Genomic DNA, 25,849 nt, shown 5'->3' on the forward strand with positions numbered 1-25,849 from the left:
AACCAAAAAGGCAGCTATTCGCCAAAGTAACATTATGAGATAATGGCACATTTACGTTTTTTGAACTTTTATTAAGAAAATTTCCAATAATGTGGATGAGTCTTTTGATTTATGGTACATAAATATATTATAGTTGTTTTTAAAATCACTAAACTTACATAAAATATTATTTAATATTTAAAATATTAGTATTTGTTTTTTATTTCACATTATGAATATCTGTTTCATAAATAAAAACACAGTATGTCACTATTCATAACAAAGAGACCCATGTGATACTTTGTTTTTGTTTATGATTCTCAATCAAACTACACAGTTCTGTGCAGTAATGCAGTATTACATATTAATCATTCAAGAAGTACCTAGATATCTTTTATTTAATTTAGGTATGTATATTTTGATATAATTTATCTTATTTTGTTAACTGACAATTCATGGTAGAACTGCATTGTATTGTTGTTTAATTTAATGTAACGCATTTTTTTGTAGTACTTATTTCACTTAAAAAAAATGCGTTTTATTAAATTAAACAACAATAATTTGATATACGTATTTATTATTAATTTGTTACACATTAAATATTAAACAGTGATATATCATTACTAGTAATTTAATATGTATGAATATAACTAGAATTTTTTGTAAACCTTTATTACTCATGGAATTATATTAGTTTACAAGTACAAGCAGGATATAATGATAATTTTAAAACTTATAAAACATTAGTTTTTTAGAAGCTTTTGTCAAAAAGTGCATTTCATAATCTATGGAATCAATGTCGTAAGAATTTCTATATTTTAAGAATTTAGATCCCTAATTGCTTTAACATTTATAATATTTTCCATGTATGGCCTGTGCTGATTAATTTTTTTACTATTAATTTGATAGCTAGATGAGAAGTCACTCCAATTGAAAAAATCTGAAAATGTCATTTTATTCGTCTGGACTTTCCTCGAAATAGCTTATGATAAATTAAATAATGTTTTAAACAACGCGCAAATGCTATAGTTAGCTAACGTTATTCACAGTTTAAATAGTATTTGAGGTTTCCTGTCAAAATATCATGCGCCATAGACAACATCACCGTATGCCATTGTTTTTAAGCATAAAAGCAGTATACTTTCAAGCCACACTAGGTTTTTGCTTATGAATCACTATATACTGTCTTCTTGTTTATCTTAATTACCATTTTCGCGAAAAAATGAAAAACAATATGTCGATTTTTATACTGAAATAAATTTTATACTGCTTTTGACTGTATGGCAAATGGTTCAAAATTTCACGTATAGCATTATCTGCACGCTAACTCAATTTGTGATTTTTGTCAAAAAGCTGCCTCTTGCTTATGGGGCCAGTGTAAGTCATCAAGTTTTAAAATAATTTTGTTGCATGACTTTGGCGGGTTTTGGAGGTTAAGCTTATTACGTAAAATAGCACATACGATAATATGTATGTATTTTTATGATATTTTAAGCAAATAGACGACTTATCGATTTTGGAGTACTTGCGAACAACAATCATAATTGAAAACTAATTTATCCACGGTTTTATATTATATTGTAAAGTGTATAGTAAACTTCCAATTAACTAAGTTCAGTAAATTATATACAGTAGTGAATGTTCACTTACAGGGCTCTAAAGAACAGGAAAACATATTAAGACACCGATTGACTGCAGTGACTGGCAAACGAGCAAAGAGACGAATCGGAGATGTAAACAGGAGAAGCTTTTATGGCCCGTAAAACAACTTTAAGGATTTGAGTTTAACTTGCGAAGGGAAAGTTTAACAGCAACTTCGGTCGTAGTTTTACCAGATGCCTTTAGTAAAACGCAGTGAAAAATGAGATTGCGACGACGAATAAAAATGCCACATCAGTGATGTTTTCATGCAAAGTCGCCGCGATTCACGTTCCTGTCATTTATCACGACAGTTTCTACAGTACGCCAGTGCAGTCGAAATTTTTAATTAGATTTTTTTTTGCCGAGTGACATGCATAGTATGAGTTTTTTTTAAAGCTACTATCAAATGTAGAAAAGCTGCATACTTCGAGAAAAATTTTCCCTACTGAGAAGTATGATTAATTCCAATTGATAATTTATGAAAATATAAAATATATAGAGCAATATTCGCGTAGAATAATTTCATAGTATACATATTTTTATTTTTTAAATAAACATACCATAGATTAAAACTATGAATTATTGAAAAAATATATTTGCTACATTGGAGAAAACTTATTAAGTATTTTAAATTTTAGTATTGGGGATACTTATGTTTACTTTGTGGCCATCATTATATTTCTGTGACCCAGATCTCAAATATTATAATATTATCTATAAATATTCATTGTCACGTAGAATCGGCCAGGATCCAAACTCAACGAAATAAATGACCTCAATAATTATAATATTATTCTTCATATTTATTCCAACGCCAGTCAGCAAAATGTCCAATTATCGCACACTCAATAAAAGAGCTGATCCGCAATTTATTGAATAGTCATTTCAACATATTATTCAATATCGCGTCCATCAATGAATATCGGATCATAATTGATTCGGCATGTGACTCGATTATAACTTTCCGGTCTGTTAGTATCTCAGTCTCTGTATCGTTCCGTACAGCATCTCATTATACGAGGTTCAAACCTCGGAACAGTATCATAAGTAGGTATAGTAACATAACTCTCTTTAACATACTCTTATACTGACTGTTAACGCTGCAATAAAAACTCGCTCCTCCGTCCATCGGAGCAACCACCAAATCTCGACTTCTCCATCTCTCCTCCTGGCCATTACACTACAGCGGTCTCATCTCTCTATAACGAGACCGTCAAATCTTCAACAATAAAATATATTATTTTTAAATAGATACGTTAATAAAATTTAATAGCTAGTGGTTATGAAAAAAATAATAAAAAGGTTTTGTAAAAAGCGTTTGGGAATAAATTGAAAAAAATACTAATATTCATCCCCTATTGCAGTAAAAGATCATAATACGAATAATTTTATGTTTTCTGTAAAAAAAAAATGCTTAATTAATTTTGTCGCGTGACATAATAACTACAGTAATAAAACTCATATTCATTATGACTAGGAAAGGCTTCGTTGTAATAATTATTTTGACAGGTCATGTAAGAAGCCATCGAGGAAGCAACCCCAAGGCCAGTGTTTCTGTACATGCCACATCTCTTCATCGTTCTAATTGATTTTTCTCTGTACATTTTAGTATGAAAACTGAAAATTCAGAAAAATGTTATCTTTTCCGCCCATCTGTAAACTTATTGATTTATCCTTTCAGTATTTATACGAATTTTTGAATTGTTTATTTATTTAAGTAGGTAAATAAATATCTGTGTCCTGTTTGACATTGGTTATTCTTAAACTCACTCTAATTACACATTTGGTATACAGAATAATAATTAAAATCGTCTTTGTTAATAAACATACCAATTCTCCTTTTTCAACTGTCAATTTATTGAGGGAAGAAGTAAATATTAATTAAAATAATATACATCCGTTTGAGATAGTAACACAGACATAATATAACCTAGTATTTATAATACAATTTCAGACTGAAAATAGTAAGGGGCGGTACTCTGAATATATGTATATAATGATGCTGCTTATTGCTTAACACGTTTATTTTGTTTTTTTAGAATTAACACAACCTTTTAAGAATCCTGCTAAAAAAAAGATTTTGAATAACTGCTCTATGAGAATAATACTGATCCCGGTCATAGATATTTTTTAATATATATATATATTTAGATTAAATTAAAATAAAGCTGGTTTCAAAGTAAGGCCTCTTGAATTGTATATGTATGACACAATATAAGGAAACCGCCGTTGTGTCCTCAATAATTAGGTAAAGAAGACGGGACCAATTTTTTCCCCCTTTTGTGAAGACGACGGGCATTTTATTTCAACCCTCCGTCCGCGCGGACACCTGAAGTTTTGTGAAACTTTTAATAAGGTAATACAAAATCACGGGCGGCTCACGTGGTGCAGTGCTTAAGGTACTGGCCTTCCATCCGGGAACTCTGGGTTCGTTTTCCGGCGAGGACACAATTTATTTGTGGTTTTCTCAAAGTCTAAGCGTTTGTGATTGTTCAAAATTACTAACAACCACCCTGTAGGAAAACGCAAGGACATGGTTGTTAATAATTTAAAAAACATACACAATCACGCAAGATATGGATTTAAAAATGAACGGCCGTATAATCACTCACAGATGCATCATTATCTTGGTACATAGTTAAATAATATGATGGTTACAATACTAATATTAAAACACACGAAGTATGCACCAGAGTATTTATCTATTATCAATGGACTTTATGCGAAATATAATAAAGTCGTTTTATATAGGATTGAAAGTAATACGATACGGTAAGTTTGAAATTTTCTAGTAAAATACTGGCAACAGCTGTCCAAGTATTTCTGATATAAATTTTCAGAATACACCTGCAAAGCCTGCAAAATGAAAGCATTGCATTCTCGGCGAAGACGAAAGAAAATAAGCCTCGCGACAGAAAGAATGAGGGATTGAAAAGAAAACAATATCACATGAAAGGTATTGTGAAAATTTTCAGGTGGCTTTTCCTACATAACGTTGTATAGTGTTTACATTTCAACGAGTGTTGTAGCCAATATGATTTTTCATAAAAACACATCATTTTATATGCGTTTATACACTGCCGTATGAAACCATTTGTTGCCTTTATATAACTGTAAATATTACCATCACAATTTATTTATATTCGATAACAATTTATTATTCATGTTATTAGATAATGAACGCTCCGTTATCGATGAGAAACTTCTTATAAGCTTTATAGGTATTGTTTTAACTAAAATATATCACACTTTAATGATGTTATTACACTATATAAATTAAAAGGAATTACATAGGGCTTACTTACTAATTGATAGTTTTCGAAAATAATATGTTAAGGATAAAATTATTAAACGTTTATCTCGTAGCGTATGGGGACTTGTATAATAAATTTAAAGTAAACTAAGAAGGTGTATTATAATATAATCATCGGCTTAATAAAACATTTTAGGTAGGTACCTATGTATTGAATATAACATCGTGACAAAAATCAAAAAAATTTGCGAAATGACAGGTATCAGAAATATTCTTCTAAAAAAACATTGAGCTGCTTTTTTGCCATCGATAGAGTCGCTGTAAATATTTAACATCTACCTATCTAAAGTAAAGCACAAAAAACGTTCACTCGTAAAAAATACAGAAATGATTGAAGTGAGCAAACTCTACCAAAAGAGAAGTGAGCAATGACATTCTTTTTGACATTTTTATATTTACAGTGAATGCCATAAAAATATCCAGTGTCTATGTTATTTAGGTATTGCAACCCTCGAACACTGTACTTTCGATAAATTTTGTAAATTTTGATATCCATTAAAAACCCACTTAATATTACAATTAATAATAAGTATACAAAGTCATAATATTGTTTGAACGAATGAGAAAATGTATTCTGTCTCTATCTATACGTATAGTATTTAAGCAAAGGCAAACGGCCTATCTGAATAGTCTTGATAATGGTGTTATAGCTATCGATATATAACCGAAATAGCTATCGATAAACCTTTTAAAAACTTGTAGAATTTAATATTAATTATATTTTCATTTCTTGTAAAACGGAATTCTACAAAGTAAATGCTAACTCAATTAATAAACATTTTATCATTATGCATTAATTATCTTTGCCGATGTATGTCTGATTCAATATACTATTATGTATACATATACTAATTATTTGTATACTTATAGACAAGTCACTTTCATGAAGGTTTACCATTTTTGTCTATAAACATGCATTGTTTAGATGATAACCACTAAAAGTTAATCAAATCAATACAATGTATAATATAATGTATGTACCAACATGGGATCACTGTTTTGGGGATACTAAGATTCCAAAATCTAATATTATTTCATAAATCTGTATTCTATTGTATTATTTGCTTACTATTAAGAAGGACAAGACATTAAAATACGGTCCCATTGAAGTTGAAAACCATGTGGCTCCTAATATTAAATTCATATTTAAGTTGTCGATAGGTCACCAGCCTTTGGTGGATGTTACTATATTTCCTCTCTCGCATTTACAGCCCAATCAATTGTCAAATTTTTTGTGTGTCTCGGGAAAAACAGATTTTTTTCTCGCACAATATTTATCTAATTTAAGCACGTCTAAATAACTTAAGATTTGTTTAACTTTTTTTGACTTAGAGATAAGTAACCCATCTAAATGGAGTTTATTTTTGTGAAAGCATGATATTATGATGTGTACTTAGTATAAATATCATTTTTATTTTATAATATAAAATAACCAAAAACAATAACCTAAAATATATTCCATTACAAAAATAAGATAAATCTTTTTATACACTGTTTAATATATCACTTGGAATTCATCGCATATAAAAATTATTTAACACGTATTTTTGTCACATGATAAGCCTAATAAATGAGTACTTACTATCAACATAAAATTTGGTACAAGTCTGTTTACTGGAAGCCAGGTGGGATCAGCTGCATTTTCATAGCTGATTTCGGCAAAATTCATGAATTCAATAGTGATAACCTAACGGTCCTAACCTAACAAATAATTCAGTATATCAGCTATTAGAAAATAGACAATTTAATTAAATAGACAAGACCCAAATTTATAAATAACTAAGGATTTCCCACAACTTTTGAAATACTGAAAGAAAATATTGAAATATATACAATGAGTTTTTTGTATTTTTAATAGTTCGATTTCTAGGCGTGTAATTTTCAGCCCGCTCTTTACACATAAATAGTTGCATACTGTGCGTTATTTATATTTTTTATATCGATGAAAACCAAAAATCAAAGAATAAAGTATCTACACCATGAAAATTTCATTAATATCGATCCAGTACTTTTTGAGTTATTACCGAATAAACGCATAGATAAAAACTTATTACCATTGCAGATTACAATTTTTCATTAGTGCTGTATATAAGTATATTATGTGTAGTAAATGTCTAGTGATTGATACATGTTATAAATTATCATGAATTAAATCCGGATGGATCTGCATTTCTTGAAAAGAGTAAGTTGATTGCTACCAAAAATATGATTATAATAAAAAAAAATATTTCTATGTTACACAATATTCCCTGAATTTAAGTGGCGGAGAGAATTGCATTGTTTAAATGTTTATTCATTTTTTTTTTATTTCTTTTAATTTTGCAGTGCAATTATTATATTCTAGGTTCATTTCACACATATTATTACGTAGGTAAATACGTATCGATTACATTAAGAGAAAAGGGCAAAGAATAATACGACAAACCATAGGTAGAATGGTGTCAGATTCTTTTGGCATTGCAGGCGACTCATAGTAGGTGTCAGTATCACTTTCAAATAACACAAAACCGTTCCAAATAAGTTTAGTCATGGCCGCAATTCCAGAACGATCTGTCTAGTACACAGTATTTCTTTTTGTAAAATAATATTTCATGCCACAGTGGGCAATAATATATTTTTTGATCCTTTTAAATCTCAAGAAACTACTATGAAAATAATAAAAAAATATTCATATGGACATCGAAAAATTAAAATGATTGTGCATTTCAGTGGATGTTCCAATCTGTATTTTCCATCATTGTATTAATTGTTCTGAATCTAAATTATACGACATAAGGTAAACTTTGGCCCAACTCAACAATGTCTCAGAGGGTTCCAGTGTTTGTAGACGTATAATTAATTTGCAACGACAAAAAGGGATATCAAGCTTAAACCTCAACGGTGAAGTCAAATAAACTTGTAAGTCAAGTGCTTGTTTGATTAACAAGATATGCGACTAACGAACCCCTGCTAAATACTTCAACTTAAAAAAGCTTCAAAAGAATTTATTAAGTTGACACAAAAAAACATTCGCACCACAGCAGAATTTGTGTGATTTTTTTCATTGAATCTTTTTGTATTAAATTTCTTTTTATAGCAAATAATTAGTCATGTTTATTTTTAACCCCATAGTTTTACATATTTTTCTTAGCGTTGCCTCATATATTTCAGAGCTTTTATTATAACTTATATGCAAGTAGATTGTAATCCACAATAATTTTATACGTTACCTATATTTAAGTTTTCTTATATAATAAAGCTAAGACCTCTCAGTGCGGCTCCATAGATCTGTATAAATCTATACGATATGAACAGTAATAAATTAATTTTCATATCATTAGTTTATTGAGAATTATCTAATATCAATATTATGAAAATTTACATGCCACACGTTTCAATGGCTTTATACCAAATTCAACGAATCAAATAACATTAAAACATCGCTCTTTGATGTGGGTCAATAAACCGAAAGGTATTTATATAATATATACCATATGTGAAGTTCTCCCATCCAATGCGTGTAAATAGCACATACCAACTCCAAATAATATGCAATATCTATGATTTAATACGTATACTGTAGCTTGATGTATGTACCTACACCTACATATTATTATTATAGTCTGTACAGTAACTAAGTAATTTTATATGTGATGCAGTAAAGGATGTTATTTTATTTTATTGTGTTAAGGGCGGACGTGCTCAGAGTGGGTCAAAATGGAGCTTTTTTCTATTTTCAAAGCATGATCCTGGACATACCTTAAACGTTGTAGATAAATTTAACCGTTTAAAAAAAAAAGATTTTTTTCCGGTTAGGTACATGTTCAATCACGCGCGTTAACATCATTTTACTCCCTACTTCAATTATAGTTTGTCAATTTATGGCTACGGCCGTATGTTGTAGCTTAACCACTGGGGGATGACAAAAGAAATGGCGTATTTCAAAAAAACACTACCTTATTCTTAGGTCAATAAATATTATAATGCAATTATTATTCATAGGATGTTTATCACACTTGAATGGTCAAAGACATAGCTTATAATGAGTATCTTTAGAATTATCTTAAAATGTGTTAATCTTGCCCATTTTTTGAATAATAAAATGCCTAATTCTTGTCAAATTTGGGATCACAAAGATTATAAAATATATTTTTTTTTCATAAATACGTCACTATATAATGTTAACATTAACTTTACTAATGGTTTTGTAAATGCGTTTAAAATTTATTAAATCTATTATATTAGACGGCTCTTTTTTTTCAGGAGTAAATTTTCGCCACGGGCCGCTATTTTTTGTACAATGCGATCTGCGCATCGATTAATAAAAATAATAGTAAAAACCGAAGGAAAAACGCATGGCTGTATATTTAGGTAAGGTAATAAGGTAATAAGGTAAGTTTATTTATTCGTAAAACTTTTCTGTAAATTATTATTGGTTTTTTTCTCTTTTCAAGATAAAACAGTCGCGTGTCGTGCAAATAGGTTCGCCACCCCTGCCATATATTATATAAGTATAGGTATATATATTGTTATTGTTGTTACATTAATTTTCAATCGAAAATGAAAGAAGGTGTAATGAAATACATAATACTACAATATGTTCTGAAAAAAGCAGGTCCGAATGTTTGTTTTGTGATACGCTATTTTGTTCAAAATAATAAATCCACACACTTTTTGTTAATATATGATAGTAAAATTCATTTAAAAAAAAATTGAGACTTAATTTTAAAATAACGCTAATTTACTGATTTAAAAGATTGACTACTTACATGTATCACTGTTAAGGCGACTTAATCCATAATACAATATTTACTACCTACATGTTTCATTTTAGACTTCTGTGGGTAGATAAAAAATAACAAACCTTGCTGCAATGCCGGCATTTTCCTTTCTCGGTCCTTCGATGGACCCAATGATGGTGGGTGGTAGTTTGTTCTCTGTACTGTCGTACGCCAACATCCCTGAAGGTGGGCTTGCAGTGGAACTTAACCCGGTCCATCAGGATGTCGATGCAGTTCGAGTGGGCGATGATCTTGCATGCTGAACATTTCATGCGTGGTCCATGCTTCTACAAAAGGAAACAAAATAATAATATTAGCGACCGTGTCCATTTGATACACGCTTATTATATTTTTCTTAGAGCTGTATTCTCTGGAAAGTAGAGTCAATTATGACATGTAGTAATATTGAAACGATGCCATTATTATTGGAAGCCATTTCAGGAATTCAGGATGGAAGAACTTCAACGTAGTCCAATTAGACGAGTAATATTCAAACATTTACAAACGAACACACAAACAGACAGATCACTCCCAGTATTAATAAAAAATATTGTTATCTTTCGGGGGGTATCTAAGTTACGAGTATCTTGATTGAATAATATATTGATAACATGTATGCTAAGTTTGCCACTGTTGATTCCAATTGGGATGGCGATAAGTATGTTCAACCAAATTGCTTCGGGTGTTGATATATTCTACTTGCGTGAGGTGAGTTTAGGTGGACGCTATTTTATACATTATTAAAATAGAGTCTTCTTAGCAAACTCGGTGTAGTTTTTTGAACCTCTATATATGTATAATGGTATTTTCACAGCTTTCGTATGTTTATATTATGTTCTCTTTTTATATTTTCATTTTTATAGCTGTTGTTACTTTTCGTGTTTATAATAATGTTTCATGTCATGTTGTGAACATCTTAAACTTATAATTTGTAATGTCCAACTCAAATAAAATATCCCTTTGATGTAGAATTAGAAGACTATTTTATAATATTACAGATTATTCACTAACTAGTCATTTGACAAAAGCTGATAATTTAAATCAAGTACCATAAATAGTAATCACATAGTATGGTTGGATAATCAGGGATAATTGATATCTGACAGACTAATGCATTCCATTAACCTCTCCAAGCATTTAGATCTCACGATATATTCAAATCAGTCCATAATATAGAATACACAGGGAATAATTGATAGAATGTAATACTATATTGACGAGCATTTCGTAGAAATAGTTACAGTTACAATCCTAATGGCCTCTTGATATAGTGCCGGGATAACAATATAGACGCATATTAGGTAATCTGTCGTAATTATTACAAATAGGCACTACGCTTTTAGTATAGTGAGGCGCAATGCACACTGAAATTCGACTCGACACTAGCATAATCCCAACACGGAGCGCCAACAAAGTTGCATTCACTTCCGCGCACATAATCAATATAGTGGAAACGGCAAAAATTCAACAGTAAAAATATTCAAGCCAGGTAAATGTATTTGTAGGTACGTCTGACAAAGAAACTGTGATTTTAAAAATTAAAAAATATCAATGCATGGTGATACAATTATTGTTGAAAGGTTATCTTAACCTAAAATGTAATGTCGTTATAATCGCAGCCATTGGCATTAATTTATTTATGTGTTCATCCTATGTGATTTGATAGGCCGGCGCGATGAAACGGCAGGTTAAACTAGCTTGAAAATTGACTCGCGCGCTATGGATAGTAGGTATAGATTCTGTGTATGGTGGCGTTCACTTTTGGATCTACATACTACATCGATATTCATATTAAGGTGATTCATCAGTGAAACGCCAAATAATTTTCTACCATAGGCGCGACGAAATTTTGCACTCGCTCCCATTCTGAGAGAGCATGTAGAGCTGGAAGGACGTCATTTTGCTTCGTGATGGCGACGGCCGTAATAATTCCTAAATCGTGTAAAGATGACTTAAAACGTTACCCATTTACTTTAAAAAGAAAACATGTCAATGAATATATTATTATTGTCACTGATAAAACAATAAACAGAACATTAAATGGACACATGTTGGATTTATAAGACAAATAATATTTGGTTTGACATGCCTCATTTGCACCCGCGACCCGCAAACCGCGCATCGCCTAGCGACGATCTTTTTAGACCGTGTCTCAACTAATGCATGGCCTTAAGTGTTTCTACTATGTTGTATACGCCAATATATTTTTTTTTCAAACCAACAACCAACAATGTTGTATCAGCGCTATATGCGAAGTTTATGTAATTTGTCAATGCTAACAAAATCACATTGACAAAGTCAACGTGTTGCAGTCTAATCGATATTATATAGGCGATCCTCTTTTGATATAAGTAGTAGTAAACATAAGTGAACGTATGCAGTGAATGTAGAATATCAATGATTTACTGGAATTGAATGAGAAAAATATGTTTAGGTGCAGATTGTCTTTTGCTAGTAAGCAATAATTATTAATGCAAAGTGATAACATTTTGTTTAAGGTATTCAATCCGATATTTTTGTACGTTTGTTCAGTTTAAAGCTTGCTATATCGGAATTGTATTTAATACTGAACTAATAATATATTTTCGGAAAACTTTTTCTAATAGGTATATTTATGAAATGTTTCAAATGATCTAAACTTACTTCTCTAATATCCTCTGATATCCCATAATTAATAATTGACAATTCTTTGAGGCATTGGTTCTGTAATATAAAAAAAACACTTGTTCAACTAACAATAGCTATAACGTTACAAGTTATAACCCAATTATAAGGTTTTCGTAGAAAAATTATCACCATTTTCTAAATGATAAAAAAACAGTAAAAGAGAATGTTTAATAGCTAATGCGCATCTAAATTATTATCTAAGCTCCAATAAAGGCCAGATTATTGCTGAACAACCTTTCTATGAGATGGGTTAACTTGTCTTGTTTTCTAATTGTTCGTGGGTCGAACAGGTCACGAGTAATTTAGTCAAAACTTCCACCATCTATTAATGGTGTCTAATATTTTTAAAGGAGTCGGCAAAATGAAAATTTGTGATTTATATAGTTGATATTGAGGATCTGTACAAATATTGATAACTCCTCTTAACCGGATCCAGTGTGGGGATGCTCAGCGACTAGGAAGTTCATTTTGAGATTAAAGTGAAGAGGGGCTTTTGTAGGAGTTTGAATCACACGATTATGTAGCAGTAAAAGTGAAGAATAGTCAGGACTTAGTATTCGATACCTATGAGCGGAGTTAGGTTAGATTGCATGTTGTATAGGTAGAGGCGGTTTTATTTTTCAACTAACCGGCACTTTAGATAACTGAAATCGATGGAACACAATATTACACTTGGACCAGGATCCACTCCTGCCAAATAGAGATCAAACAAAAGGAGAATAAATTGCGATATAGCCATTCAGTGCCTTTTAAGAAATCTGTCAGTTTTTTCAGCTGGCAATAATTATTATAATGGCATCAGTTTTCTAGTGTTATAAGACTTATAAGGGAATCATCATGATTGGTAATCATTACGAGAAATAAATGCACATTATCATATTAGACATTTAACAACACTGAGAGATGATAATATCAAGAATAAAATACTGATAAAATGCATCATCTTTTAATAGCCGTTTCACAAAGTGGATATTTTAATGACATTCGCTGCATGTCATTGACTCTCAATAATAATTGATGATGCATCCGCTTTATCCGCATGACATTTACTGTCAAAAATTCACCTCTTCTATAACCTCAAAAAACCTCTTAGTGGAGAAAAATACATGAACGATGCTCTCGTAGTGCCATTGAAAGCACTAAGTTGAAAACCTTGATGAACCTTCTATAAAACTGAGTTGTCTGCTTTGAAGCATCGTTGGTGAAAGTGAATGCAACTCCAAGGAGATTACATTGAAAGAAAAAATGTTTCCAACCATAAGTACCTGTATGTTTTTTTTCGGGCTGCAATTTGTTCAGCCTGTAGTACGCAGCCTGTAGTGCCAATCAGAAGTGCAATTTACTAATCTCTGTTCTGAAGTGGGAGACAACTCATTGTAGCACGAGTGGCTAGATATTATATTATGATTTTAACAGTATTATATTTTAAAAAAAAACTTGAATTATCCTGAACTTCACTTTAAGTAATCTAATCGCCCTGTAAAATAGTTAAAACTTTAAAAAATTTAAACCTACCGAGTGGGCAGGATATTTAAAAAAAATAATGTAATTATACTTAGATTGATTGGGACCTCGAGCGTCTTGAAAACTTTCATACTGAAAAAAACTTTTTGGTAGATTGGTAGGTACGCAAAATTTTTAAGTAAACCATAAAAAGTTTTAAAATTAAATCAACATTTTCAATCATTAATTTGTTGTCAACGGAGATATATTTTCCTAGAGGTACGCGCTTATTAATTAGTATAAATTAAAGTCAAACTTTTAGTGAAGGGTTAGATTAGAGCAGTGGTCGGAAAACTTTTCAAGTAGATAGCTATTAAAGCTCTTTAACCAAAAAAATGCTCGTTTTTAACTTGTGATTGTTATAAACTTATTTTAACATTAGTTAATCTACGGCTCCATTACTGATTTAAAATTAGAGTATTATAAACTTGGTTATAGTGTCGCAACCAGAAAAAATATTGATTAATCTGTAAAATTTAATACATTTTTTAATTATTTTAGTACCTATCCAGGATTAATATTAAACATGCCATTGGGAGTTCGATAGACCACTGTCGATTTCCTAGAGGCATCTAGCGGCAGTATATAAAAGACGATTTAATGAGTTTTACTGATATTTCACATTATAATGTGCTTAAAATATTCATTACGTATGTAGGTATATATCTAAAAACATTAAAAAGGATTTTTAAATAGTTTTTTACGAAGTATATTATATTTTCTTATTATTACACGCTATTATTAATATTGATTATTTTAATCATGTCAGTATAGTTTAATATATTATTTTAAATATTGTAGACAGACTTGATAATAATTCATAATTGTAATGCACCTAGGTAGTTATGTACCTTTTATGTTTCCATAAAATTAAAATATGGAAAAATTTCAATGGCAGGTATTTATTTATATCAAATCGAACTTCGATATTGTAACCACACCAAAGATAATTAAATTTTGTTGTTGAAAAATTGTCTTTAGGATTTTTCCGCAAATTGCATTCGTCACTCATTTTGTATATCAGTCACTCACGTGACACTGCCAATAGAATTGCATATTACGTGTGATTATGATGCAATCGCTAAAAAACGACTTTATAAAATGACGATTTTTTGCCAACATATTATATTTTTTGATTTTTATCCTACATTATACACAATCGAGGTTGAAAGATTCGAGATTGACAATTTTCCAACCACTGGATTTGACCCTCTATTTAAATAAGGCACGTAATAAAAAGACTTGCTAAATTTATTAATTAGCGAAATGCTATTAAATGTAAACAAAATATAAATTTAACATCTGTGAAAATGACATCGCTTGGCATGTTTCAACTTGTGACATCCAATATTAAAATAATTTTTTAATTAAAGATTTTATTAATTAATTAATTCAGAATTTGCACGTTAAACATTCTTCCTTCATAGGTTGTCGAACTAAGCCACTCATGAACTTTAAAATCAACCGTGAACATAATAATGGTTTACATTATCATCTCAAGATAATAAATAAATATTATAAAAAACATGTTGCCATTTATGCATACTTATAAAATAGTCAGGATAACAAAATATTATTGTCTATGACCTATGTCGTCATCATCTGTGAAGCTGTTAATGTATGTATATCTACTTAATAATTATTATTAATACTATTATTATGTAGTTAAGAAATATTTTTGTATTTTTGGTAAAAAAAATCAGCTTAAAATGACGTAAGTACATTATTATCCTGTCACAAACGAAGGTCAATAATAGTTGCTCAAACATACAACAATATTAATACATTTTTATATACGCAGTTATCAACACGATCTTTTCAGTTGATTCCTTAATAAAACATAGCTTATGGCTGTCAATTTTATTGTCATGAAACCCATTATAAATTATTCAAGCTGTACTGATTTCGGCGTGATGATCAACCCTTACTAACACTAGCGGTAATACAACAACGATCTTCGCGTGATAGGTCTCACGTAGTAATCGGTACGGGCAATGATGTGAATTTATCCTTACCCTAAACTAAGCCATGATCCGAAACAGGGTGATGTAAGGATTGTAAGGTAATAGGGTAGTAGCATTTTAATCGGAAAATAATATTACGTATGGGCGGCTCTCGTTGTGCAGTGAGTAAAGCGCTGGTCTTCCACCCGGGAGCTCTGGGTAGATCCCGGTGAGGGCACAATAATATATTTATGTAATTTTCCCAAAGCCTCGGTGTTTGTGATTGTTCAAAATTACTAACAACCACCGTGTACGAAAAAGCAAGGACATGGTTATTATAAATAGATATATAACAAAAAGTATATTGTGTGTGACCAATAGGTATAATGAGTACCTAGTACATAGTATGTATATATTATTGGTCCCCCATAACAATATTTTGTATGTACCTACTAGGTGTTTTATAATGAAAACTGTATCAATATGTACCGATCCGGCTGATAGTAACATGAGTTTGATAAAATGAAAAATATTGGAAAATCATACTAGTAGATATAATATCACAAAAATAAAGGTGTTTTGGAAGTATTCCTATTATTTCTAACACCATGAAGAATTTTATTATTATTATTATACAAAAACACAATATATTATAACTAATCACAGCGTTAATCCTCTTTAAAACCGAATGACCTAACGCTCGCATGCGGCCCAGTAAGGATTTTAAAAATAATATGTTGAAGAATGAATAAGATTTTATTGTTTTATAAAATAATTGATCGGATATTGACACCGGAAAAGATTTTGATATTTAATAATATTATTTTCCTCGTGAAAGAAAAGTTGCTTTTCACTGCATGTGTATGACGTATACAACAGTATATTGTAATTCACTGTTGTGATGATTATGTGTGTATTATATTCTATAATAATGCTTATTCTTCGGGAGGACCTCATTGATGGGTCGATTATTGTATGTGCGTAGTTGTAAAAACGTCACCACGTTAACACTGCGGTGTGTAAGTGAATGGAAAACGATAATACTATGTTACACAGAAAATGACTGAATTTATTATGTAATTTTAGTGATCAACATCCTCAAAAGATTACATTATGAAAAAGTTCAAAACTGAACTCACATAATCAAAAAAAAAATCTAGGTGCGTTTTAATTTACTTTGACGGAAAAAATATATCGAATTAATAGAATTTTTAAGGAGGAATACTTGTTAGCTATCCACTCAACCCATTCTTATCATATCCATGCATTTTAAATAAACAACATGTGAATTTTACTCAGCCGCAGGATTCATATCCGTGATTCAATTAAAGTAGATGGCAAATAGCGGAGATATTATATTTACCGTGCAGTCCTGGTCACCAACGTAGCAACAGTCACCGGAAACAGAAGTTGGTGACCAGAGGTGATCCTCGCTTACGGCAGTCTCGCCCCAGTCTGGAGTGCACCGCACCTCCCGCGGGCCCGTTTTCCTGTAACACCAAAGAAAAACTTATCAGAAAATAGTTAATAAAAATCTTCCCAGGCACTCCCTACAGACGAGGTAACAAAACTCGTATAATCATTGCATACATAATATTATATAAATTCGTAAATATGGTTTTGTCTCCTTACACCTCGATTTAATGATCAAGACCGATTTCATTAGCCGAATTTTTGATGATCAGTAAAACCATAGAAAGCAAACAATTTTAATCTGACGATATTTTAAGAGCATATTATTACTAATTATATTTAGATTCACCACAATCTTCAACCACAATTATTATTTTTTTTTATTTTGTTAACTGTCAATTCATGGTGGAACTGCATTGTATTGTTGTTTTTATTTAATAAAACGCATTTTTTTTGTAGTACTTTGAGTACTTTGTAGAGTTGAAAATGTCCCTCTGAGGCGGACGAAACCGGTTCTAATCTCTTGATTAAAAGTGGAATAAGTACTACAAAAAACAAAAATGCGTTTTATTAAATAAAAACAACAACACAATTTTTATTACCAATCAAAATATTAATTATACCGATATTATTAATATGTATATTCGATATCACAAAAGATGATCGCTAATATTAAAAAAAAAAAGACAAAGCCTCTGACGCAAAATTTTTGATTACTTTCGGCGTGATCGTGTATACATATAGTGTAGGTTGCTTAATCGGTAAAGTACATTGGCTGGACTCCAGTTCGAATGCCGCTCAGTACCAATTCTGATGAGCTCCAAACTACGTAAAAATAATTACAAGATAAAAAGAACTTTTTATATACCATGTTTTAAAATTTTCTGTTGAATCATATTAACTTGACAATTCTATGTATTAATAATTTAGTCAACAAATCATTTTTTTGCTATTTTGCAACAAACAAACAAAATATAGAATACTGAAATGTAATTTTGATTTCCTTAGTAACGCACGTATATATAAATAATTTAGTTGCCAGTACCATCCCATTAGCAACCAATAATAGTGGATTGGATTACGGATTTCTTCCGAAATAACTTTTCATACAAAACAGAATTAATTGAAAATGAATTCAATTCAGTGATGTACTTTGCATTTTGTTTTTGAAACTTTATTTAACTGTATAAAATTGTATGTTTTTTGTTTTCAAAATATTATTTTTCTGTATTAAATTATTGTATGTAGGTACTTAAGTATGTTTTGATTTAATTTTTTTCTGTTATTATTATTATTATATTCTATATTCTCTTCTTCTCTCTTGTGATGGTAATATTTATTATAATGTAAATCTCATGTTGTGTACGTCTTGAATTTAGATTTGTTATGTCCACAATGTTTTTTATTCTTAAATAAATAAATAAATTCTATTTAAAGAGGGTTAAAAGTATTAAAAGAATGCATTGGGATCGTGTTCTGATATATTCTAAAAGTATCAAATGTCTAGCTAGTCGGGAAGTTAGTTAAAAATCGATTGCAAGATTTGTGCTGGATAAATAACCACCGGACAAACAAGAATACGAGCTAAGAAAAACGTGGTAAAATATATTAGATCAATGAGTTTTTGTCAAGGTCAAGATATTATGTTTCGGATTTTTTTAAGTGTGTCTCATTTTTGAGGAGGTTAACAGCGCAATATATCATAGACACTGCCTACATAATTTTGAATTTATTTTAGAAATGTCATATGTTGCCCATGACCTTTGCCTTTAGGAAATATTTACTCATTTTAAAATATTGACATTATTTCATTATTTTTTAAAACAATATCGGGTTTTCTTATATTTCGAGCAGCTATTAATAAATTATCACGGTATCAGGTTTGGTGTACAACTACCGCATTTATATAAACCATGTTCACACTAGCAAAGAGTGCTTGTTGGATGAAGGTAAACGATGAGCTTATAAGAAGAAATAATAGTAAATAATATACAACCGCGCATATAGAAGTAATGATGGGTACAACAATGGTTCGGTTAAATACTAAACTTGATGGTATATGCTATTTTTAGTGTAGATTTTTTTCTTGTTTAGTCGTAGTGTTGCATTAGCTATTTTGATCATTTTTTAGTTTGAATTCCAGGAAACAAAATATAATAGGTATTTGATACGTTTAGAAGTTGCATAGATATTTCATTACATACGGATATAAGACTAGATTACGACTATTTATTATACTTATACTTGTAATATTGATTGTGGTTATTAATTAATTATCATTCACAATGTATAGTAAACGTTACGTAATTATTTTGTACTGACTTCCATAATCTATATATTCTAGATACCTGCTAAGAATAATTAAAATATTGTTATGGTAACAGGAGATTTATTTACTTAATTATAATTGCAATTTACATTACAAAATTATTATATTTCGTACTACGATTTACTTTCTTTATTGTTTCCTAAATCTCATTTTAACCCTATCTCCAAAATAATAATACGGGATCGTTTCAAGTTACCTATTATAATGATGTGTATTATACCTACCTATTATCGACAAAACTTTTAGGATATGTACAAGATTATATTTCATAGAACCTATTAAATTATTGTGTGTTATAAAAACTATTACAGAACATTATTACTTTCAGTGAAATTAATATAATTCAAGTGAATATAATATCAAAGAATCAACGAAAATATTCTAAATAATATAGTTCCTCGTAAGTATTTCAGTTGTATTCATAATGTCTTTCAATATACTCATTTAGACAGTTTTAAAAAACGTTGTATAGAAACATTTGAAATGTATTGTCATATAGGCACTGTATAAAATCTATTGTATTACACAAAATTTATTCATTTCGAAACACCTGTATTTTTTGATAGTCGATATAATCAGATGTCACATTTAAATATATAAGTATTATTAAAGAGTCATGTATTGTATTAAATAAAAGATAGCAGTATTTTTAAATTAAATAAAAGCATACATCAATAAAATGTCATTAATTATTCGCGGCAAATCTATCTCCTTATGAGACATTAAATCATGATTACACCATGATATAACAAAAAAACAATTAATTGCTTAGTTGGAACAGTGATTACAATAATTATTACTAAATTTATTTTCTATATTATAAAATATTATTGCACTCAACTCAATTAATATAATATATAACTACTCTATACTTTAATGTAGGACAAAAACTTTGAAAAAAAAAATATCTGGGTTGAAATCTCAGCATTATCCATTTAAGGGTAATTTAGGGATTACTATGACGGTTCATAATAAACTTAAAAATAAATAAATTATTATAATAGTATACTAGTAAAAAACATAGATTTTGTGTACACATACATCGAATTAAAAATAATATTTATATGCTGTTCAAATTAAATTCAGATCTAATGTTAGTATGAGTAATGATAAAAATAATACTAAATGACATTCCATTTTACTGAAAAAAATATATATGAAATCCATTACAATGGGTACCAACACCAATATTACTGAATACTTATTTTTACTGCATACGATTATCGTAAACTAGATTGCTAGAGGATAATAGCATTATAATGACATGCCCAGGAGAATTTGTACGATTATTTATCCATATTCTATCATTATGGTAATTTACTCATCCCTTAGTATTGTTCTAAATGTCCAAATTAGCGCAATACTGTCCCATTTTTATTTGACGTTTTATGATACATAAGTACTAGATAGCGACTGAACAAAATATTATCTACATACCCGATGTTACTGGAAAATTATATATCAATTAGCTGACCAAAATAATTTGAATATGAGACTATATGAAAGATGCTTGTGTCGTATCAGACATAATATGTTTGTAATATCACTGTCATAAGTATTTAGGTAGGTATATATATATATTATATTATTAGGATTTAAATATTAATATTAACTTTAATTAATTTTTATCATTTTTCCATCAATGTATGTTACGGTTATGTTTAAACTAAAAATATAATATAAAAAGTATGATCAGTGAAGAACGTTTAGCTAGTTATAATATTGGGTGATATATAATGATAAGAAGATATTGTTGGTGAAAGTATTATGATTTCATGTAAAGTAGATAACAAATAAAATTGTATGGTTTATTTACTGAACTTTTATATTTCATATCGTTATTTTTTTTTAGAATTTACTTAGGTAATTCAAACGAATTAAAATTCATGTCAAAATGATATTTAAGTTAAAAATTACATTTTAATTATTACGTCGTGTATATTTTTTCAATATCCGGAGAAATGTTACAAGGTTTTTTCAATCAATAATATTTAGCTTTATCTCCGTTTGTATGATCTATAAATAGTGTGCTGATTGCCCAATTTATCGACTGAATCTGTTGAAATAAATCCATTTAATATTGAACACTAAACACAACAAATACCGGCATCTATTTATGTTATAAAGTCGTTTTGTATAATTTTAATATTTTAAATCATTGAGATACTGATAATTATTAGTGATAATATTAATATTATTGATAATAATCTGAAGTTATTATTAAATGTATGTAATGGGGTCGATAATGAAATTCATTATTAAGTATCACTGTTTATGAGAATAACTTATTTTTGCGCATACATACTAATAATATAAGTATAGTTACCTATGTTACCTATGGTTACAACGTGTTTTCGTAGTGTCTGTAAATGCAATTTTCATTAGGAATCCCGAGAGAGCTCTCGCTCCTCAGCGCCACAATTGCATTTATGACCTCAAAGCCGGTAATTGAATTACGTCATTTTACAGAAAAGTGCAATCTCCCTGAGGCAAATGTAATTTTATTCGCAAGAAGAAAAACGATTAGCATCCAAACAAATTCATTACTACGGCGTTGTAGAAAATATAACTAACATTTGAGAAAACTGTAATACTTATTTCTTGCTTAATGTAGTTCTTATTTCATCTCGTATACGAATGGAGATTTCTACCACAAAAGCAATCTCCATTCTACGATAATATACTACCCAGAATAGCTCGGTGGAGCTGTACTCGTACCAATCGCGGAAGTTCTTAAGCCAGTTGATTTTATCGCGGACCTTACTTAATTTGTCTGCTAAACAAATTAAATCAAATTTATTTATTTTACATACTTATATGAACATAACAAATTATAAATTCAAAGTGTTCACGACATGACATAAAATAAGTGTTAACAATTTAAAAAAATAAAAATACAGAGAAATGTGAGTTAATAATACAATAAGTAATAAAATAAAATACGAAAAGAAAAGAAATAAAATAAAATAACAAAAATAAAAGTAGATGGAAGCACACAGAGTGAACTTTGATAGACCTTATCTTAAAAACTTATAAAACAACGTCCACCTAAATTCATCCTACGTAAGTGGAATATATCAATATCCGAAGCGATTTCAGTAAACATGGTTAGTGCCTTCCTAATTACTAATGACAGGTTAGTTCTGTATCTTGGGAGAACAAACAACGGATGCCCTCGATTCCCAAGGTAATTATCAGAGACACACAAGCAAACACCACCAAGAATGGCAGAGTTCAAATTTACGCCGCGTATAAGTCTGAAAAAAATATGTAGCTAAATAAAGATCTCTTGTAAATTTTAAGCTACAGTATGTAGGCATACCCAACAGAAAGTCAGTCGGATAGAGCCACGGATAATATCCATACAGACGAAAGTAAAGGAGTCTCAAAAATAAATGTATTACCTATGTAGGTATATAACAAAAACATTACCCCACATTGATTATTAGTATTATTTATAAAAATGTTTTATTTTCAAAATAAAATAATTCATTACGAGCTTTCGAGGCAAAGTAGGTACTCATTTAATTAGGTAATAATATTTGAGTATGTGAGCTTCTTGGCGCCTTGGGGCATCACAGGACATTCGAAGATCTTGATAATAACATGTAACATCAATTCAATGCGCTATAGTTTCATGCTTCAGTGATTGTTGTTATCAGGCGATAATAATATTTCAAAGCAACATACTGCTCGTCCCTTATACCATGGAGTCAAAATTAGATACGACTACAGTTTTGTCTTTCTATTATATTATATTTTAAAATATATCAGTTCAATGATAATTTCGTGGGTTTCGTATATTTCGGATTTAAATAAAAGGGCAGACAACTTAATATTGTGCAAATAAGAAGACATACGAAATTTAAATTTCAAATACCTACCTATGCTAATGGAAAATATTGTGTTGAGTTGAACATAAATCGTCCAGTATTCCAATTTCAAAAGAATTTGATCGAACACAAAAAAGAAATTAAGAGTAGGTAGATCCCTTTGTGTTAAAAATCTAAAAGAATTTCTAAGCACTATCGACTATCACGCTTTTAAAATGCATCCAGACTCTTTGAAATAAACTTAGTTTTAATATAGATACTATAAGTAGCATAGCATTCACTCACCTTGCATATATATATATATATATATATAATTCGTTTGACTCAATACAAAAACGCTGTGTAAATAGTCGTTAAAAAGCCGATTTGATTGCACAAAGCGCTACATATTATTACCGTAGACTAACGAAAATAAAGACATTTTTGAATAAGATGAGTGATCGAAATATATAATACATAATATGTATAAATGGGACTTGAAAGAGTTTCGACGCTGCGAGTGTGGTGAGATTCAGACTACGGAGCACATCGTGGAGTCATGCAGCATATTGTATGCCTTTCTCGGAGAAGTTTCAGCCATATATCGGCCCAAACCGGAGGCTATTTTGTGTAATAATGCTTTGCCGGTCCCACTATGACTAAGTTTGTGATTTTGTTTTTATTAACCACTTCTTTTAATATATTATTATTATTATATTGGCAATGTAAAATCTGAAGTCATCTACCTCCATTAACTTATTCCGATATATTTACAAAAGACTAACTGTCATATTTACTTAGGATCGCATTTAAAATATTTTTTACCAAGAAAATGATTAGGTAACAAAAAATCGTAAAAGGAAATACTATTACCTATCTATCTGTATACCATGTCGTGAACGCTTTGGATGTGTAATTTGTTATGTTCATTATATTTAAAATAAATAAATTTGATTGAACATTTAATTGATTAATTGATTGATAAAACACATTCTAGTTATTTATTTATTTATTTATTTAAGAATACAAAACATTGTGGACATAACAAATCTAAATTCAAGACGTACACAACATGAGATTATTATTTTCAAACTATTGCTTTTTATGAAAAGTTGAAGCTTTCAACATATGTGTCCTTAAAATTCACGGAACTGGCAAAGTGACAAATATTGACGTTTTAAACTAAATTGCACATGATCGTATTACAAATATACTGTATTCCACCACTCGTTATACAAAGAACGATTAATAATGAACGACGCCGCATTTCATGGCTTAAATGGCTTAAGAACCTTAGTATTAGTACTAGTGTTGCTGTACAGAACTTTTCTGGATAGCAGATGATAAAGTGAACATCGCCTTCTGATAGTGGCCGATTTCCGATAGGGGATGACACGAGAAAAAGATTGTTTGCTATTGGTAATATTATATCAATATTGGCTGATTATTTTTTTACTGTTACTCTGTTAATAGGTACATTCGATTTTAACACTACTGGAAAAATAAACTAAATTTGATAAAATTAATAAAACAGTGAAATAAAATGCGGAATAAATTGAAGGTTACTCTGACTTTGCAAATAATCATACAGCATTCCATCAAAAATTGACAGTTAAAATTCCGTATTGATATAGCTACTACTTCTATTAGCTATAGTAATGTTGATTAAATTTCTAATTGTTTAACATAGGTTCTATCTTTTATAGCTCAATTCTCTTTAAATATATTGGAGACATAAGGGGAGAATACTGGTGCGTCGAGCTCCAAACAAATTTACTTTATCAATTTTCAATTTTGCACGATTGAACAAATACTGCCGGCAGTTTCAGCTCGCCGATCCGGAACAACTGCCAGTGTTATTTAACGTAGAGCAGAGAGGATAGTTTTGCCTTTATTACTGACATATTATCATTATTACAAGCCGATAAACAGCTGTTAACATACCCACATCATAATAATTTGCATCAAAACAGTGAACATTTGAACAGGTCGTATACAATCATTTAATAATTATGATAATTATTTTAAAGCTAACGCAGAATATAAACGAACTCTCACGTGTTTTGAATTGGCTATATAATTATTATATTTGTTTGTTATGATAATTAAATATATTATGGTATTATTGTCGGTTAAAACTAAAATTTATCTCATGTTGGTGCGACTCTCGGTGGGACTGGTTGGGTTACGAGAAGCGAGGGAATTAATGGCTTTCAACAAGTGTATCGCAAAAATCAGTTCAATATTGATAGATGTTGTATCTAAATTACCAATCTTGATATTTTTAAAAAGATTAAGTTGTAATTAAGGACATGAACAATTATTTTGAAAGTGTTATTTTTGAAGATAATACAATATGGCTCTGAAGAACAGATATGTATAATTAAATGTTTATTTATAATAATATGTCTGTCTAATTTACCGGCGAATAAGTTTGTTATTGCTATCACGAGACCTATCTCCTCTTCAAAGAGTGACCGAGACAGTGG

At 29.9% G+C, this 25,849-nt stretch overlaps 1 protein-coding gene across 7 annotated transcripts in view; it reads right to left on the minus strand.

Moving 5' to 3' along the window:
- Window positions 1–25,849, minus strand: part of rdgA (retinal degeneration A) — a 243,091-nt gene that overhangs the window by 93,360 nt on the left and 123,882 nt on the right. For all 7 annotated transcript variants that reach the window (XM_085959201.1, XM_085959204.1, XM_085959202.1 and 4 more), the window contains 2 exons: window positions 17,170–17,296; window positions 9,777–9,980 (listed from right to left, as the gene is read on the minus strand). In XM_085959201.1, coding sequence (XP_085815327.1) covers window positions 9,777–9,980; window positions 17,170–17,296 — 331 coding nt within the window. The remainder of the gene's footprint in view (window positions 1–9,776; window positions 9,981–17,169; window positions 17,297–25,849) is intronic.

The sequence above is a fragment of the Rhyacophila brunnea genome, unplaced genomic scaffold (genome assembly GCF_057557595.1).
Source record: "Rhyacophila brunnea isolate RB1 unplaced genomic scaffold, BYU_Rbru_1.0 scaffold_8, whole genome shotgun sequence".
Lineage (NCBI taxonomy): Eukaryota > Metazoa > Arthropoda > Insecta > Trichoptera > Rhyacophilidae > Rhyacophila > Rhyacophila brunnea.